This window comes from Pristis pectinata, chromosome 12 (assembly GCF_009764475.1).
Source record: "Pristis pectinata isolate sPriPec2 chromosome 12, sPriPec2.1.pri, whole genome shotgun sequence".
Lineage (NCBI taxonomy): Eukaryota > Metazoa > Chordata > Chondrichthyes > Rhinopristiformes > Pristidae > Pristis > Pristis pectinata.
Genome location: NC_067416.1, coordinates 43,568,535 through 43,587,579, shown reverse-complemented (window position 1 = coordinate 43,587,579; position 19,045 = coordinate 43,568,535). Strand labels below are relative to the sequence as shown.

Sequence of the window (19,045 nt, the reverse complement as noted above, 5' to 3'; positions counted from 1 at the left end):
TGGATATAATTGATGGTAAAGTATTTTCCAATCTACGAGCCAAAACTTTAGATAGAATTTTAACATGAACATTAAGTAAAGAAATTAGTCTGTACGAAGAACATTCCGTTGGGTTCTTATTTTTCTTAAGAATAAGTGAAATGGAAGTGCCATAAAAAGATTGTGGTAACCTACCCAATTTAAAAGAGTCTGAAAAGAACATAAATAAGGTATAAGCAAAGAGGAAAAGGCCTTATAAAATTCTCCAGGAAATCCATCAGGACCTGGAGTCTTTCCGGAGTGCAATGAACGTATAACCTCGACGATTTCCTCATAAGCAATAGATTGATCCAATTGTTTTTGGTTATCAGAAGAGAGTGTAGGAATGTTTAATTGGTCGAAAAAAATTATTCATTACGGTGTCGTCTTTAGGAGAATCAGAACTATAAAGTTTAGAATAAAATTCTCTAGAAGTATCATTTATTTCTAAATGATCAGTTGTCCTCTCACCATTAGCTTTGCAAATTTCTTTAACTTGCCATCCAGCAATAAAGGTTTTTAATTGGTTAGCCAGTAATTTACCTGCTTTATCTCCAAGAATATAAAATTGACTTTTATATTCTTTTTAAAGTTGACTCTCAATTGGATATGTTAAAAGGAGATCATATTTAGTTTTAATTTCAACTCACCTTTTGTATGAAGCAGGATCTGGATCCAAGGCATATTTTTGATCTAGTAGTTTCAATTGATTAGCTAAATCAATTCTCTGTTAGCTTTTTTTCTTAATGCTTGCCACATAAGAGATAATTTGTCCTCTAATAAAGGCTTTAAAAGCATCCCATATAATAAGACTGGAAGTCTCTCCCGGCATATTCTCTTTAAAGAAAAAAATAATTTGCTTCTCCAAAAAATTTAAAAAGTCTTTATCAGATAACAAAGTTAGATTAAAATGCCAAGATCTGTTTGTTTGAGGGACTCCGGCGAGGTATAAAGATAAAAACACAGGAGCATGATCTGAAAGAGCAATCTCTTTATATTCACAGGATTGAACTGATGGAATCATTTGACTATCAATAAAAAAAATAGTCAATCCTGGAATATGTATGGAAAACATAAGTTAACATAAATTAACATCAATTATACACAACTCGCACAACAAAACAAACATAACAACACTAGTGCAAGAGAGGAAATTGTAGTCCGAGCTAATGTTGGGGTTTTTCAGGTCTCCCCCACATAGCAGTGGGGAAGAAGCTGTTTGTTGAACCTTGAAGTGTTGGTCTTCAGGCTCCTGTACCTCCTGCCTGATGGCAGCATCGAGAAAAGGACATGGCCACTTTGACCACTATGCACTATAATGGACTTTGTTTTTTTCTGTTCTGTTCTTTCTTGTAACAATAGTGTATAATTTATGTTTAACTTATGTTTTTCTTGTGAATGCTATTTACCTGATGCTTTGTGCCTGTGATGCTGCTGCAGGTAGGTTCTCTGCTGCACCTGGGCATATGACATTAAACTTGACTTTGAACTTTTGGCCTGGATGGTTGGTGTCCCTAATGATGGAGGTCACCTTTCTGAGATATAGCCTCTTGTAGATGTCCTCGATGGTGGGGAGAGCAGTACCTGTGATAGAACTGGCTGAGCCCACTACTCTCTATAGTCTCTTGTGATCCTGTGCATTGGAGTTTCCATTCCGGGCAGTGTGGATTGGAAGTAACATCTCTCAGATGCCTATGACAAAGCACTGATGAGTGAGATAGATCAGCTGGTTGAGTGGTGTTGCAATAACAATCTCGCACTCGATGTCAGCAAGATGAAGGAATTGATTGTGAACTTCAGGAAGGAGAAATCAGGAGAATACATACCACTCCTCATTGAGGGGACACTGGTGGAAAGGGTGAGCAGCTTGAAGTTGCTGGGTGTCAACACTTTGGGGGATCTATCCTGGGGCCCAACACAATGATGTAATCATGAAGAAGGCACACCAGTAGCTCTACTTCATTAGGAGTTTGAGGAGATTCAGTACGTCACCAAAGAATTACAAATTTCTATAGACGTACAGTGACTGGTTGCATCACCACCTGGTATAGAGGCTCCAATGCACAGGATCGCAAAAGGCTGCAGAGGGTTGTAGACTCAGCCAGCTCCATCACAGGCCCAGTTGTCCCACCATCGATGACATCTTCAAGAGGTGGTGCCTCAAGAGGCGGCATCCATCACTAAGGGCCCTCACCATCCGGGACATGCCCTCTTTTCGTTACTGCCATCAGGGAGGAGGTACAGGAGCCTGAAGCCCCACACTCAATGTTTCAGAAACAGCTTCTTCCCCTCTGCCATCAGATTTCTGAACAGTCCATGAACACTACCTTGTTATTCTTTTTTTGCACTATTTATTTATTTTTGTAATTTATGGTAATTTAATGCCTTTGCACTGCACTGCTGCCACAAAACAACAAGTCTCATGTCATCTAAGTCGGTCTTCAGATCAGAATCTGATGCAACCTGTCAGACTAAAATTGGTAAATTAGTTTATTATTGTCACAGCAAAAAACTTGTCTTGCATACCGTTCGTACAGATCAATTCATTACAACAGTGCATTGAGGTAGTACGAGGTAAAACAATAATAGGCTGCAGAATAAAATGTTACCGTTACAGAGAAAGTGCTGTGCAGGTAGAGAATAAGGTGCAAGGTCATAACAAGGTAGTTTGTGAGGTCAAGAGTGCATCTTAACATACTAGGGAACCGTTCAATAGTCTTATAACAGTGGGATAGAAGCTGTCCTTCAGCTTGCTGGTTTGTGCTTTCAGGCTTTGGTATCTTCGGCCTGATGGGAGGGGTGAGAAGAGGAAATGTCTGGAGTGGGTGAGGTCTTTGATTATGCTGGCTACTTTACCGATGCAGCGAGAGGTGTAGACAGAGGCCATGGAGGGGAAGCTGGTGTCTGTGATGTGCTGAGCTGTGTCAATTCTCTGCAGTTTCTTGCAGTCACAGGTAGAGCAGTTGCCATACCAAGCCGTGATGCATCCAGATAGGATGTTTTCTATGGTGCATCGATAAAAATTGGTGAGGGTCAAAGGGGACATGCCAAATTTCTTTAGCCTCCTGAGGAAGTAGAGGCGCTGGTGAGCTTTCCACTGTACATCTGTGGAAGTTTGTCAAGAGTCCTTGATGATAAGCCAAATCTCCTTAAACTTTAAGAAAGTAGACTCACTAGTGTACCTTCTTCATGGTTGCATCTATGTGCTGGACCCAGGGTAGGTCCTCTGAGATGTTGACAGCCAGGAGCTAGAAGCTGCTCACCCTTTCCATCGCAGATCCTTCAAGGAGGACTGGAGAAGGGTCTCGGTCCAAAACGTTGACTGTTTATTTCCCTCCATGGATGCTGCCTGACCTGCTGAGTTCCTCCAGCACTTTTTGTGTGTTTTCTGGTGAGTATTCACCTGATTTCACCTTACTAAAGTCCACAATCAGTTCCTTGGTTACTCCCTCTTCTGACATTCAATAAACATTCCTAATCAGGACTTCTGCACAGTTTGTGCTGCCTACTTGGAATTTTTACGGTGTGGAGAATAGTTATTAGCAGAATTCAAAAAAGGTTGTGGATTACTGGAATCAAAATTGAAAATGCTGCAAATATCCAGCAGGTCGGGCGGCATCTGTGGGAAACGGAACAGTTAACACTTTAGATCCCGGAGCTGTTGTCAGCACTTTAACTGGTTTTCTTTCCACAGACGTCTATTTTTATTGTAGATTGCAAATTTCTCGGTTTTTTTTTGTTGCTTTTCATTCACTATGGATTTCTGGATGCTGTTGTGGAAGAAAATGTTGAACGTGGGAGCAAAGACTGGGGACGGACCAGCCTCCCCCCGGTTCTGCGGGGCGCATCGCAGGCGAGCAGCGGGGGAAAGGCGGAAGTGTCGGCGGTGAGTGACAGGCCGTTCCCGCTCTCACGGGGCGTGGTTTGCGGCTCTCGCGATAGGAGGGGCGTGCGGCGGGCTGGAGCGGGCGCCATTTTGTGGAGAGTCGGCTGCGCGGTCTCCATTGTGTGTGGCGGCGACCGTTGGAGCGGGATCGGGGGCACGATGGCGCAGGAAGAGGGTAATCAGCGGCCCGATGGCCCCAGGCTTTGCCCCACCGAGCCGCTGAACCGGCCGGCCCACCGACCATCTCCCTGCCCGGGCCTCCGCGGCCGCATGGAGCGGGGGTGGAATCGCCTGCCGGGCGTCCCGCGTTTGGGCGAACGGCCCCCGGTCCGCTGGAGCCGGGACCCCGCTCTCGGTGCGCGGCCCGTCCCCGGGCCCCGGGGTCGTGCTGGTTACCGAATCGCCGTTGGTTCGGTCCCCCGTTTCGAGCGGTGAACGGGCACCGTGATTACTTCCTGTAACACGTAGTGAGAAATAATGGCGGGAGGCCCCGCTGCCGCTCGGGGTCTGCGAGCGCCCAGTAGGCGAGAGCTGTCGCACGCCGGGCCCCGAGTGGTTCCCTGGGCTCCGATCCCTCCCCCCCCCCCAGTCCAGGCGGTGGGCATCCGGCAGCAGCTCGGATTGACGCTGGGGCCTCCTGCGCCGCGGCGCCCCTCTCCCCGGGCCGGGCCTCCGGCGCCGCCGCGCCCCCTCCCCCCCCCCCCCCCTTCCCCCGGCGACCGGCTCATGCACTGAGCCCGCGCTTGTGCGGGGCCTCCAACCCTCGCCCACGCCGCCGACTTGGTGCCGAACCTCTTGTTGCGGAGTTTTAAGTGCTGTTCGCCGGATAAATTGGTATGGTTGCCTTGGTTGTTGAGTCCGTGGGTGAAGAATGATTCTTGTTTCCTGAGTGCATTTTGGGGGTTTAAAACCAAAGCCCCTGAAGGGAGAAAAGCAAATCGTTCATTCCATTAACGTGTCAAACTAAATCAAACTTGTGATTGTTTCGCAGAAATCTTTACTAACTTGGAGCCAGCAGTTGAAGGTAAGTATTGAATCAGTTTATGAATTGTAGTACTTTGGCTACGCACCAAGGCAGTTGCTGTTCATTGTTTGACAATAATTGCAGAGAAAGAGCCAGAAGTTCCCACAAAGGAGGAGGACTATGTTGTGCGAGTACGTGGTCTACCGTGGTCGTGTACACCGGAGGAAGTAACCCGTTTTTTTTCAGGTATTACTGTTAATGATCAAGATTACTTTCCGCTTTATCTGCGGGCAGTGCTTAATTTTAACAATTTTGTTTTGATTTAGAGTGTGATATTCGAAATGGGGTGCGAGGTGTGCAGTTCACTACCTCTAAAGATGGTCGTCCAAGTGGTGAGGCTTATGTGCATCTGGATAATGCTGAAGACTTCAAAAAAGCTTTGGCTAAAGACAGGAAATACATGGGCCACAGATACATTGAAGGTCAGTAGCAATGCTGCACTGTGTGGCATGTAGATTAAATGAAGGCTCTGAAAAACAGTCAACCAAAATTTCACTCAGCCTCGGCATGAAGGGTCATCAAAGAAATCCTACGTTTATAAATAGTGAGGACATTTTTGCTTTGTCCATTAATGAATTATAGTCCATGTGACAGTTCCTGTAGTCAGGAAAAAAATTGGCTAAAGGGCAGAGCTCTGAGATGCAGAGGGATCTGTATGTTATTTGCGGAATGGTACTATTAGAGGTATTGTAAGAAATTGGGAAACAATATTACTTGTTGCAAAGGGGATTCAATACAGAATTAGGGAGGTTTCGGGACTGGATTGAAACATGCAATATATTGTAGGATCTTGACGTGGAAAAGATCAGAATTGATCTGCCATTTAAGATGGAGATAAGTCTTTGAAACATGCTGCTTTGAGGCGTGGTGGTAGACATTGAAATTTTTTTAAGGCAAAGGTAGATAGATTCATGATAGTGTAATAATTTATGGAATTCCTTCTGGAAATCTAAATGCATTACATAGGTTCTCCTTCATCCACCCTGTTTGCTACATCCTCAGAACTCTACTAAATTTTCAAACTGGATTTTCCTTTCATAAAACAAAGTTGACTCTGCTTGATTGTCTTGTGACTTTCTAGATATCCTGTTATTACCTCCAGAAATAAATGATTCTGTTATTTTTCTAACTACAGGTGTTAAGCTTATGACCTTGTATGTTCCTGTTTTCTGTCTTCCTTTTTAAAAGAGTATTGCATCTGCGGTTTTCCAGTCCTCCAGGATATTTCTGGAATCCAGAGTGCTGTTTCTGCAGCCACTTAAGACCCATGGATGCTGGCCATTGTGTCCAGGGGATATTTTGGCCTTTAGGGTCATAGAGATGTATAACACAGAAACAGGCCCTTCAGCCCAATTCATTTGTGCCAACCATGATGCTGTTCTATGCTGATCCCATTTGCCCACATCAGACCCATATCCTTCTGTCTCCGTTAGAGCTCCAGCACTCTCCTCCGTTTCCTCTTGGCATGCTGGGGTAGATCCTGTCAGACCCTGGGGATTTATCCACCTTAACATGTGCTAGTACCTCTGATGTTTCCTCTTTCCTGACAAGACATTTTCCAGAATATCCCTCTCCCAACCCTCCATCCCCGCATCCTTCTCCCTGATGAATACTGATGAGAGGTATTCATTTAGGATCCTGGTTGTATACCCCGGCTCTCAGATTTCCCTTTTGGTCCTTGAGATGACTTGCTCCTTCCCTGGTAATTCTCATGCTTTTAATATACTTACAAAAGATTTAGGGATTCTCCTTAATCCTACCCGCCAAGTCTATTTCATGTTCTCTTTTTGCCATTCTAATTTGCTTAAGTCCTCTTCTACGTCCCCTTTAAATCTCAAAGGACTCGCTTGATGCCAGTACTTACACCTGCCATTTGCTTCCTTATTTCTGACCAAACCTTCAATTTCCTTTGTTAACCAAGGATCCCTAAACTTACCATCTTTGGTTTTTACCCTTCCAGGGATGTGCTGACTCTGAGCTCTTACTATCTCGTCTTTAAATGCTCCCCTCTACTCCGATGTTTTCCCTCTTGCAGCTGCTCCCGATCTACTTCTGCCAGGTTCTGCCTCATACTGTTGAAATCAGCTCTCTTTGAATTTAAGACCTTAACGTTAGGACCGATCTTATCTTTCTCCTTAACTGCCTTGAAACTTACTGAAATATGGCTGCTGTTTCCAAAAGGTTCCTTCACAGACACTACCACCACTTGCCCATCCTCATTCTGAGATAAGACCCCTTCCCTAGTAGGACTTGCTACATGTGACTGCAAGGGTTTCCTTTGGTTGCTCCAGTTTCCTTCCACATTTCGAAGTTGTTTGGTAGGTTAACTGTGTGCTGTAAATTGCCTTTGATGTGTAGATGAGCAGGAGAATGTGGGGAGAACAAAATGGGATTTGTGTTGGGTTAGAGTAATTGGCTGCTTAATGCTGTGGACTCGGTTGGCTGATGGCCTGTTTGCTGTATGACTTTTTATGTCTATAAAAAGAATAGTTATTGCAGCTCCTTAAGTTGTAAGATAGCTATGAATGAGGATGAATGTGGACCTCATACTTAAATTGGAGCAGAGCAAATTATGAGAGTACTAGGCAGGAACTCAGGAGAATTAATTGGGAACAGCTGTTTTTTGGGCAAGGATACATCTGACGTGGATGGTGTTTTAACGACCAACTACGCAGAGGACAGGTGTGTTCCAGTAAGAAGGAAGTGCTAGGATGGCAAGGTAAGGGAACCTTGGATGACGAGAGGGGTGGTGAATTTAGTTAAGAAAAGGAAAGTGTCTGTAAAGTTTAGGAAGCTAAAATCAGAGCCCTTGAGAATTACAAAGAAATGAGCTCAGAAATAGAAGAGCCAGGAGGGGCTATGAGAAGTCCTTAGCAAGTAGGATTAAAGAGAATCCCAAGACATCCTGTAGATACAGCAAGAGCAAGAAGATAACTAGGGAGAGGGTAGGATCACTCAAGGATAAAGTACTTTGCGTCTGTATTTACCAAGGAGAAGGATATGAAGAATGGTGAGATCAGTGTGGAGTGTGCTAATATGCTAGGATATTTTGAGCTGAAGAAGAAGGTAGTGTTGGGTCTCTTAAAGAACATTAAGGTGGATAACACCCCAGGGCCAGATGGGATATATCTCAGTTATTGAGTGAGGCAAGAGATGAGATTGCTGGAGCCTTGATCAAGAACTTTTTGTCCTCTTTTTGCCACGGGTGAGGTCCCAGAGGACTGGTGAGTAGCTAATGTTGTGTTATTCAAGAGGGGAAATGGGGTTAATCCTGAAAACTATGGACTGATGAGTCTTGCGTCAGTGATAGGGAAATTTAGAGAGGAATCTTAGGGATAGGATTTATGAGCATTTAGGAAAACATGGCCTAATTAGCGATAGCACGGCTTTGTGCAGGGCAAGTTGTGTCTTACTAACTTGATTAAGTTTTTATAGGAGGTAACAAAGGTGATTGATGAAGATAGTGGTGAATATTGTATGCATGGATTTTAGTAGTGTTCCACAAGGATCTGTACTGGGACCTTTGTTGTTTGTCATGTATATAAATGATTTGGATGAAAATGTAGTAGAGTGGTTGAGTAAGTTTGCAGACGACACAGATCGGCATTGTGGATATTTTAGAAGATTGCCAAAGATATGGGTGGAGAAGTGGCAGATGGAGTTTAATCCTGCCGGTATCTTTTTCCCAGGATTGAAATGTCTAATACTAGAGAGCATGTATTTAAGGTGAGAGGGGGAAAGTACGAAGGAGATGTGCAAGGCAAGTTTTTTGTTTACACAAAAGTGCGGGCCTAGAATGTGTTGCCAGGGGTGGTAGTGGAGGCAAATATGATACAGGCATTTAGGAGGTTCTTGGATAGGCACATGAATGTTCAGAGAATGGAGGGATATGGACATTGTGTAGGCAGAAGGGATTAGTTTAGTTCATCACAATATGGTGGGCTGAAGGCCCTGTTCCTGTGCTGTACTGTTCTAGGTAAAAACTCTTTCCTGTTTCTGTATTATTTCATGATTTGCTCTCAGTTTAGTACAGGAAGTCCCCGGGTTACAAACTAGTTCTGTTTTTGAGACTGTTTGTAACCCGATTTTGTATGCAACTTGGAACAGTGTCCGTGCATGTGCACTTGGCCTGGGGTTGGGCCAAAGAAGATGTACCGCCGCTGTGGTAGGATCAGGGGTCGGGCCCGCTTACGAACCAACCACGAAGGTCGGTTCGTAAGTATGGGCGTTCGTAAGTCGGGGACTTCCTGTACGTGAAAAGATGTGCTGCCACATTCCAAACCATTGCTTGATGGTGCTGTTGACAGCATCTTCCAACACTTTCTAGATGGCTGAGAATAGGGCAATAATTTTATATTGGGTAGTTTTAAATGTTTTAATTATTAAAACAGCTAGCTTAGAGGTGTATTTAGTTCAGGAGCGCAAGTCTTCACTAAGGAGTTGCTGGTCCTTTAGCCTTCTTTGTATGTGATGTGCTCAGTCGTTTCTTGATAATGTGGCGTGAATGGAGTTCAGTGATAGAGATCTTAGAAGAAACTTGATTATGAACGCAAAGTGATCAATGAATCAGGCCATGAAGTTGCAGATTATGGTTAGAATATATCTCGCCCAGAGTGCTTCATGGATGCCTAGTTTTGAGAGCTTGTTCTGTTCCATTTAACATGGTGGTACTGCACAGGCAATGGAGGATGTTCTTGATGTAAAGATGGGTCTCTGCAGTTATAATTTCTTTGTTTGCTGTCTTGGTCAATGTATCTGCTACAGGTAAATTAAAGAGGAGGAGGTTAAATTGGTTTATCCCTTTTGTGATTCACTCACTACTTGTCGCAGATCCAGTCTGGACAGCAGTGATCTTCTGGACCAGAATAATGTGGTCAGGCTGGGAGTTACCAAACTGTGGTGCATTAACATCCTCTACCCAGTGCTCATTTTGTGCTCTTTCTGTTCTCATTTAATGTAGAGGAGTACTGATTCTTCAGCTGAGAGAGAAGTATGCTATAAGCAAGAGGAGATTTTTATTGGCTTTGCTCAACCTGAAAGCATGAGACTTTGAGATCTGAGGTTGTGTTCAGTGGCAACTTTCACATGCTGCTATATCAGTGGTGGTGGGATGGTGTTGCTAAGGATTGTTCTGTAAGAATCTGGCATATGATTCGTTCCTGTTGTTACTCAACTGTGTAGGACAGCCTTCCCAGTTTAGATATTGTTCTCACAAATGAGAGATGGTCTCTGCCATTTTCAAATTTGGTGCCCTTTTGGTGGCAAGTTTGCTTTAATTCTTATTCTTTCTTACCTCTTTGGTGCTATTTTTCAGTGTGTAGCTAACAGTTTTGGGTGACAAGTCAGTCTGCAAATTTCTTTCCCCAAAGGACATCTATGAGCCAGATGGAGTTTTGGGGAAATATGGTAGTTTCACAGACACCTTTACTGAGACTAGCTTCTCTTTTTTTAAAAAAAATCACCCTTGATAGACAGTATTTGAAATTCCCCTGCTGCCTTGATGGTATTTAAATTGGTGTTTCTGGATGATTAGTTGGTTTGTGCCTGTGGTCCGGTAGATTAACCATGGCGTGACCATAAAGGGAAAAGGACAGAGTAGTAGCTGCCTCTTGTTACGGAGATGGAGTAACATTTTTGAGTTGGGGTGGGGTGGGGGGGGGAAAATGGGTACCTTCTATGCAAACTACAGCATGTCTTATTTTCCTCAGTTTTCAAATCTAATGGCAGTGAAATGGACTGGGTTCTGAAGCATAGTGGTTCAAATCATTCTGATACATCCAATGATGGCACAGTGCGACTCCGAGGACTTCCATTTGGCTGCAGCAAGGAGGAAATTGTTCAGTTTTTCACAGGTATTTTTCACGTACTTGGGTCTTAACTGGAAATAGATATTAGTACTTTGACTTGCCGTTAGATGTGTGTAACTTATAATGGATAATTGTCATCAAATCTTAAGAATTATCTGATTTATTTATCCTTTGGCTTCAACTATGTGCTTTTAGTATAAATTTAAAACTTGGCAACAATGACAACTGAAACTTTTAGTTGTATATGATTAAAAAATGTTGAGCTTGAAGCACATAAGGATTTGTATATCTTGATGCTTGAGGCATCCTTTACCTAAATGTAACCAGTATCTGCAATATGAACTGAATGTAAATTTTTATTTGTCCGTAGTTGGATTCAACGTTATGGATTGCAGCTGTATCTTCAGAACAGTCGTTATTAAGAGTTGTAATTGAAATGAGTTCTGTAGTTGATATGTAGTCTGTTTAATTATTTTGAAGCTGAACACTTTTAAATCATTATAGAACTTGGGTTTGCTTTAATTCTCTTATTAGTATTTTACATTTTTGTGTGTTAGTAACTGGGTTTTTAATCTTTTATATATTTGTAGATAATGTTGGGAATTGTGCATCATTTAATATTGTTCCCCTGATGGGGTTATTTTGTCCTTGGGTTAAAGGGTTGGAAATCGTGCCAAATGGGATAACTTTGCCGATGGACTACCAGGGGAGAAGCACAGGGGAGGCCTTCGTGCAGTTTGCTTCAAAGGAGATAGCAGAAAAAGCACTGGGGAAACACAAGGAAAGAATAGGGCACAGGTGGGGATGGACGGACGGGTTGGTTATTCATCTTAAAGTTGAGTTTAATCGCTAGGTGCTGGTGTATGACGCACTGAAGCTGGGACTACACACTGATCTTGCAGTCAGTTAAGAATAACGTACATAAATATAAACGTTCTATAATCCTAAGATCCCAAGTAAGAGCTACAAGTGTAGCTTAATTGAATTATGCCTTTTTTAAAAAAAATGTGTAATAATCCTGTTTGGATTGAATGGATTAAAAATGCAGCTTATTGGTTTGCAAATGTTATAGCAAGGTCTCACAGCTGCCCTATAATTTAGGTGGCTTGTTGTGATCTTGTAAGATCCCAGTAAGAGTCAAAAATGGAGTGCTGACCCTGTTTATCTGGGGTTGTTACAAGTCTTTGAGCTGATACAGTCGCATTTCACTCTTGTCATTACTCGCAGCACAATGTTTGCTCACTCATGTTGCTTTCAATGCTCAGCACTCCCTTCAATTTAATTTTTGCTCTGTCAGCACCCTTCATATCAATGGTCTAATGTGCCAGGACTGTCAAGTCCCTTTTTGGGGCTGCTAGTTCTTCCCTGGTGTGCCCTTGCCCTGTTTTTTTCGCTCCAAGCTGCAGATCAGTGAATGCCTGAGATGAACAGTATTGTAATTTCAATTATTTGCAACTGTGTTATACTTAAACCATATTTTCATGCATTAGAATACAATCCATTTTTATGGCCTGAACAAGCTTTGAGAAGATTACTTACAAAATAGTATTGAATATTGTAATCTATATGCTTGCTCCATTGAGAAAACATTAAATTAAAATATCATGTAGGAACCATGTTAAATTAAATGTGTAGTATTGGTGTACTTTAGAAATAAATAGTTACTGCTAGTTTACATCTTTCTAAAGTAAACTGAGATACATGTTTTAAATGTATTGTTTGTTATCCAGCATAATTCTATCATTACAGTATTTCTCCTGAATGTTAATCTGTACTCGTTGTGATTTAGGTATATTGAGATATTTAAAAGCAGCAGAGGTGAGGTCAGGGCATACTATGATCCACCAAAGAGGCTGATGGGACAGAGACCAGGCCCATATGACCGGCCAATGGGACGAGGTGGTTACCTTGGAGCTGGCCCTCAGCGAGGAGGTGTTTATGATCGAATGCGTCGAGGAGGTGGTTATGGTGGTGGTGAGTGTTTAACTGAAATGTTTTTTCGCTTGCAGTATATAAAGCTGTGCAATAATTTTAAAGTATTTATTAATGTCTGCCTGTGTGCAGCTCCATATGCTGAATAAACTTGTTGTGATCTGAATTTTACAAGATGGCCAGAAGTTATAGCCATACACGTCCTATCATAAGAGTGTGCCCAGACTGAAAATAGCAGATGAATGACATTTATTGGGCACAGAAATGGAGAAACCACCGGTCATTTGTTCATTCTGAGCAAATCTATCAAATTGCACAAATATGAAAATATCTGCAAGTTTCCAGGATTCAGAGATTTATTATGACCAAGTACAGGAAGTCCCTAACTTACGAACCGACCTTTATGGTCGGTTCGTAAGCGGGCCTGACCCCCGATCCTACCACAGTGGCGGTACACCTTCTTTGGCCCAACCCCAAACTTTTTAATCGATGTCTCAGCCTTGACATAAATATGAATAACCGGCTGTGAAAACAAACCACTGGAGGAACTCAGCCGGTCAAGCAGCATATGTGAAGGCAAAGGGATAGTCGGTGTTTCAGGTTGAGACCCTGCATTCAGACTGAATGTGTAGAGGGAAGAGAGTCAGCATAGAGGTGAGAGAGAGGTGGGCTGGCAGGTGATGTTGATTCAGGTGAGAAGAAAGATGATGGACAGATGGAGTCAGGTGGTGATTTGGCGGTGGGGGGGGGAAGGGGGTGGGTGGCAGTGGTAGTGGAGAGAGAAGTGGAGGAGTTGGGAGATGGTGGCTGGTTAGTGATAGGGTAAGGAGAGGGAGAAAAGGGGGCAGGTGGAGGGGAGGGAGGGTGCAGGCAGATGCTGGAATCTGATAAGGATGGTGAAAAGTGGAACCAGATAAGGGGGGGGGGGGGGATGATGGGCAGATGGAGCACATTGCAGGAGGGGATAAGAGAACCAGAAGGTGTAGTGTGTGGGTTGCTGTCATGAGTAGACAGGAGCTTTCTGAGCTTGCATCTTGGAAACTAGCATGTCTTGTCTTTGGTTATCAGTCCTAGTTTTGTCTTCTAAATGATTTCAGTGCAAGTAGAAGTGTATTTTAGGACCTTGAGGTTCACATTTTTTACTTTCATCTGTGTTTATGGTTTGTTTAGGTTATGGTGGATATGATGATTACAATGGATATGACAACTATGGCTACGGAAGCGATGAATACGATGGGCCTGGTGCAATGAGAGGCAACAGAGGTAAGTTTGATGTTTAAGATAATTTTGATTGTATTATTTACAGGGAGTGGGAAGTTGGACTGCAGGAGAGGGATAAAGGTGAATGGGATAGAGTAATTAGGAAGAATGTCAAAGATGAGTTTACTGTTGTATGCGCAGGTGCAGTGAAAAGCTTTCTTGCAGCAGCATCTCAGGTGCATAGTATCAGATACACAACAATCACAAGAAGAACAAATTATACAAGAAAGAGCACATTTAGAACAAAAAAATAAAGTTCATTATAGTGCAAAGTGGTCATAGTGTTGCTATACTGAGGTTATGATTAGGGTTGTGCAGGTTGGTTCAAGAACTGAATGGTTGAAGGAAATAGCTGTTCTTGGACCTGGTGGTGTGGGACTTCACGTTTCTGTACCTCCTGCCTGATGGTAGTTGTGATAAGAAAATATGGGCTTGGATGGTGGGATCTTTGATAAATGTTGCTGCCTTGAGGCAGCGCTCATGTAGGTACTACTGATGGTGCGGAGGGATGTGCCCATGATGTATTGGGCTGAGTCCACCACTCTCTGCAGCTTCGTGTTCCTGTGCATTAGAATTGCCACACCAGACTATGATGCAACCAGTCAGGATACTTTCAACAGTACATCTGTAGATTAGGGTGTTTGGTGACATGCCAAACCTCCTTAACCTTCTAAGAAGGTAAAGACGCTGATGTGCCTTTCTTGAGATTGCATCCATGTGCTGGGTCTGGGATGGGTTATCAGATTATGTTAACAAGCAGGAATGTAGAGCTTCTGACCCTCTCCACCAATGTGGACTGGTGCATGTTCGCCACCCTCCTTCCTGAAGTCAACAATCGGTTCTTAGTTTACAGATGTTGAGCAAGAGGTTGTTGTTGTGGCACCACTGAACCAGGTGCCCTGTCAGGTAATGGCACTGACCCATTACCACCTGTGATTTGTGCAATGACAGTGATGTCATTGAATTGGTATATCGCATTGGAGCTGTGCTTGGCCACACAGTTGTGTGTAAAGGGAGTAGAGCAGAGGCTCAGCATCTAGCTTTGAGGTGCACCGGTGTCGATGGCCAGTGAGGAGGAGATGTTGTTACCAATCCTCACTGATTGAGGTCTGCTGATGAGGAACTTGAGGATCGAGTTGCAGAGGCTCAGGTCTTGAAGCTTGATAAGTTTTGATCGTAAAAATGGAACGAGGGAGGTTGTGATGGGATATTTATTAAAGTTTGTTGGCATGAAATGTAGAGTAGAATGGGACATGGTGTTTTCAGATTTTTTTAACCAACTTTTTCTGCTGTTGAAAGGTATGGGTAACCATGGATATGGAGGAGCTGGAGATGCCAGCTCAAGCTACCTGAGTGGACACTTTGTGCATATGCGGGGTCTGCCATTCAGGGCATCGGAGGATGACGTTGCTCATGTAGGTTCTTGATAATTTCATACAATTTGCAACAATAAATGTGATCAATGGATGGTTACATTCTGCCTTACAATTGTTTCTTTATAGTTCTTTTCTCCTCTGAATCCTCTTCGTATTCACCTGGAGTATGGAAGTGATGGTCGAGCTACTGGGGAAGCTGATGTTGAATTTGCAACACATGAGGACGCAGTAGCTGCCATGTCTAAAGATAAAGCTCATATGCGTAAGTGCAGAGTAATCTTTGATCTGGTCTTCCCTCGGATGAGATGCACATTTTGAAGAGCCTGCTTTTCATTGCTAGATTTTACTAAGTTTGATGATCTTAGTGCTGGAGTCAAACTTGCCATCTCCATTATTTTAGAAAAAGAATCCTGCCAAGGCCAATGCTGTTGGGGAATTAGGGTATATGCAGATAACAGGTACCCAAATGACATTACATTTATAGGGCTGACCATGGGTCATGCCCATTTGCATAGATTCCTTGAGGGTTACACAGCCTGCCCTGTTGCCCAATCAGGAAGGGATAAATTCCATTAGCAAAATTGGGAGTGGCTTTATTGAGGCAATTTTAGAGCGTGGTTAAAATACTAGGTATGGCCTTGGTGACTAAAGACTGGTAAGGACAAGGTGGTTACTTTTAATGGCATTAGTGAATTAGTTGTGATGATATTTAGATAGCTTATGGGTATATTACCAATTTTTTTATGAAGTTGACCAATGCCATGGGATTTCAATTTTACTGCTTTAGTAACCTTTGCTTCCTGAAACTGGACGTTCCCAGACATTGAAAATATCCACAGAACTGCTTTATTAAGATGATATGGTGGTATAGGCTATCACAGAAAATTTACAAAGTTAGATATCGTCAAGTTTCAGAATATATTTAACTTATCAGGGAGTACCTGTTGCAAAAATGGTTATTCAAAACCATTTTGGTTACGGAACTTGATCTCATTTCAGAGCATCGCTACATTGAACTGTTCTTGAACTCCACTGCTGGAGGAGGGTCTGGCAGCTACGGTGGTAACTATGGAGGCCATGCAATGGGTGAGTTGAATTTTAACTCTGCCTTTTCAGTTGCAGTGTGAATATTTTCTATATATTTATTTAAAAGACTCCTTTCTTATAGGAAACCAGGGAGGTTATGGGGGCTCTGGGAACCACGGGATGTCCAGTAATTACGGTGCTGGTTACGGGAGTCAGAGCAGCATGGGCTCTTATGGTAAGGAAAGTTACATTCTTTTGCTTCAACTATAGATAGAATATAGAACAGTACACAGCACAGAAACAGGCCCTTTGGCCCACAATGTCTGTGCCAAGCATGATGTCAAATTAAAGTAATCCCTTCTGCCTGCGTATGCTTCATATCCCTCTATTCCCTGCATTTATCTAAAAAGCCTCTTGAGCACCACTGTCAGATCCTGCTTCATTTCCACCCCTGGCAAGCATTTTAAAAAAATACTTGCCCTGCACGTCCCCTTTAAACTTTCCCCTTCACCTTAAAGCTATGCCCTCTAGTATTTGACATTTTTACCCTGGGAGAAATATTCTGGCCATCTACCCTTTCATAATTTTACCTGCTTCTATCAGGTCTCCCCTCGGCCTCTGATGCTCCAGGGAAAACAGTCCAAGTTTGTTCAACCTCTTCTTATAGCTCATACCCACTAATCCAAGCAGCATCCTGACAAATCTCTTCTGTACACTTTCCAAAGCCTCCACATCCTTCCTATAAAGGGGTGACCAGAACTGCACATGATATTCGAAGTACAGCCTAAACAAATTTTATACAACTGCAACATGTCTTCCTGACTTATACTTGATGCCCTGATCAATGAAGGCAGTCATGCCATATGCCTTCTTTACCACACTATCTATTTGCGTGACCACTTTCACTGAGCTTATGGGCTTGGACTCCAAGATCCCTCTGTACATCAGTGCTGTTTAGGGTCCTGCCAATAAATGTCTACATTCCCCTTACATTTTACCTCCCAAAGTGCAACACCTCACTAGCTTAGATTAAACTCCCATCTGCAATTTCTCTGCCCGTAACTGATCCATATCCTATTGTATCTTCTGACAACCACCTTCACTGTTTGTAATTCCCAACAAAGGTGATGATTCACTAACTGAAGCTCCATTCCTTCAAGTACACTCATTGTTTTTTATTGCCCCTGAAATCCTGGAATTTAGTTAATGTCACAATAAATGTAAGTCATATTTATTACATCGTATCTTTACCCCACCCATCCATTCCATTATTTGTATGTAATTGATTGAAATTGTTTTCTATAATTACCTTGATTTTTCTGATGCTTGAGGCTGCCAAATCTTGCTAATCTTTTAAATTTTGATTTGAAGGCTTTATGATTGAATTCTTTATTCTAGGTCGACACAGCGGAGGCAACAATGGTGCAGGGGGCTACTACGGCGGCTCTGGAGGCATGGGAATGGGGGGTAACATGGGAGGAATGGGGAGCATGGGCGGGAGTGGAGGCTGGCGAATGTATTAGTGACTTTGCACGGCCTCAAGGTGACACTGGCCGCTTCTAGTCATTTTGAAGCTATTTTGTTTTCGTATTGTGCAGGATTAAGTCAGTAATATTCCTGCTCTGTTTCTAAAATGGGGTCTGGACACAATAGTTTGTGTTGGTGATGATGTTAATTCAAATCTTCAGGTTTCAATTTTGCTTTGATTTTTTCATTTTAATTTTCCAGTTTAAAAAAAATCCCATTAAATACCAAGTCTAATAAAGATTTTAAAAACTATTTTGAAATGGTTGATTCCATGATTTGCTACTATATACTTCTACAACACGTGGCCGACATGGGCTTAGCAAATCAGAACTGAATCTTGTTCCACCTGACATGCAGTGCAATGCATTCCAGTTAAGTGGGTATCTGGAATTTAGTTAATGTCACAATAAATGTAAGGCTCCATGAAAATGGGGCCATATTGCCAACTTGTCCATGCTAACTTGTAGGTATGCTTTTGTATTAACCAAATGCTGGCAATAGGGTTAATATTGCCCAGCCCTTGCCATAGGTGGTTAAAATGCTCACTAGATATCTATTACATGCTCTCAATGACATCATTGCGCATTCCAGGTACTTGACACTTGGGTGAAGAAAATCCTCCTAGTTTTATCCATTCTATGACCTGTGGTAGGATAGACTGCAGATCCATATCATATCCTCATATCTATATATCTCAGTTATGTACTCTTTTAACCTCCTGTACTCGAGAGTGGGATAGGTGGGATCCACAGTGATTTGGCTGTTTGGATTCAGAATTGGCTTTCCCATATTGGACACAGGGTAGTGGTAGATGGGATGTGTTATTTCTGAAGATCTGTGACTAGTGGTGTGCTGCAGGGATCTGTACTGGGACCGCTGCTGTTTGTGATACATATCTGAATAAATGAAAAAATGACTTGGATGAAAACATGGATGAGTGTTCTAGTAAGTTTGTTGATGACACAAAGATTGGTAGCGTTGTGAATAGTGTAGGATGCAGAGCAGTCTATTAAACCTCATCTGCCATTTTTTCAGTCCATTACACCAAAACATCAATCTCTGCTGCCTGGACTACGTTCCACACTGATAACAAGTCTGCTAATCTTCATGTCACCTGAAAACTTGCTGATCTTGCTTACCATACATCTTTCAATACATTACAAACAATAAGGGTTCCATCACTGATGTT

General features: G+C 42.7%; 1 protein-coding gene across 2 annotated transcripts; it reads left to right on the top strand.

Annotated features, from left to right (window-relative positions):
* The first annotated feature begins 3,958 nt into the window (after window positions 1-3,958).
* hnrnph3 (heterogeneous nuclear ribonucleoprotein H3 (2H9)) lies at window positions 3,959-18,108 on the top strand. Of its 2 annotated transcripts, none has more exons than XM_052027866.1 (13): window positions 3,959-4,079; window positions 4,896-4,928; window positions 5,013-5,114; window positions 5,195-5,350; window positions 10,637-10,780; window positions 11,395-11,533; window positions 12,525-12,709; window positions 13,838-13,930; window positions 15,227-15,342; window positions 15,430-15,565; window positions 16,303-16,389; window positions 16,472-16,564; window positions 17,728-18,108. In XM_052027866.1, the coding sequence occupies exons 1-13, from the start codon at window positions 4,064-4,066 to the stop codon at window positions 17,850-17,852; spliced, it is 1,425 nt and encodes a 474-aa protein (XP_051883826.1). In that variant the 5' UTR covers window positions 3,959-4,063; the 3' UTR covers window positions 17,853-18,108. The 2 variants fall into 2 exon arrangements, with proteins under 2 accessions (XP_051883826.1, XP_051883824.1); XM_052027864.1 differs by having other exon boundaries at window positions 16,472-16,570; window positions 17,729-18,108.
* Window positions 18,109-19,045: the final 937 nt, after the last annotated feature.

Excerpts from the sequence above, each read along its gene's own strand:
- hnrnph3 (XM_052027864.1), top strand. Across the intron at positions 13,931-15,226 it reads TGCAATGAGAGGCAACAGAG|GTATGGGTAACCATGGATAT; the intron begins GTAAGTTTGATG and ends TGCTGTTGAAAG. Across the intron at positions 15,566-16,302 it reads TAAAGATAAAGCTCATATGC|AGCATCGCTACATTGAACTG; the intron begins GTAAGTGCAGAG and ends ATCTCATTTCAG.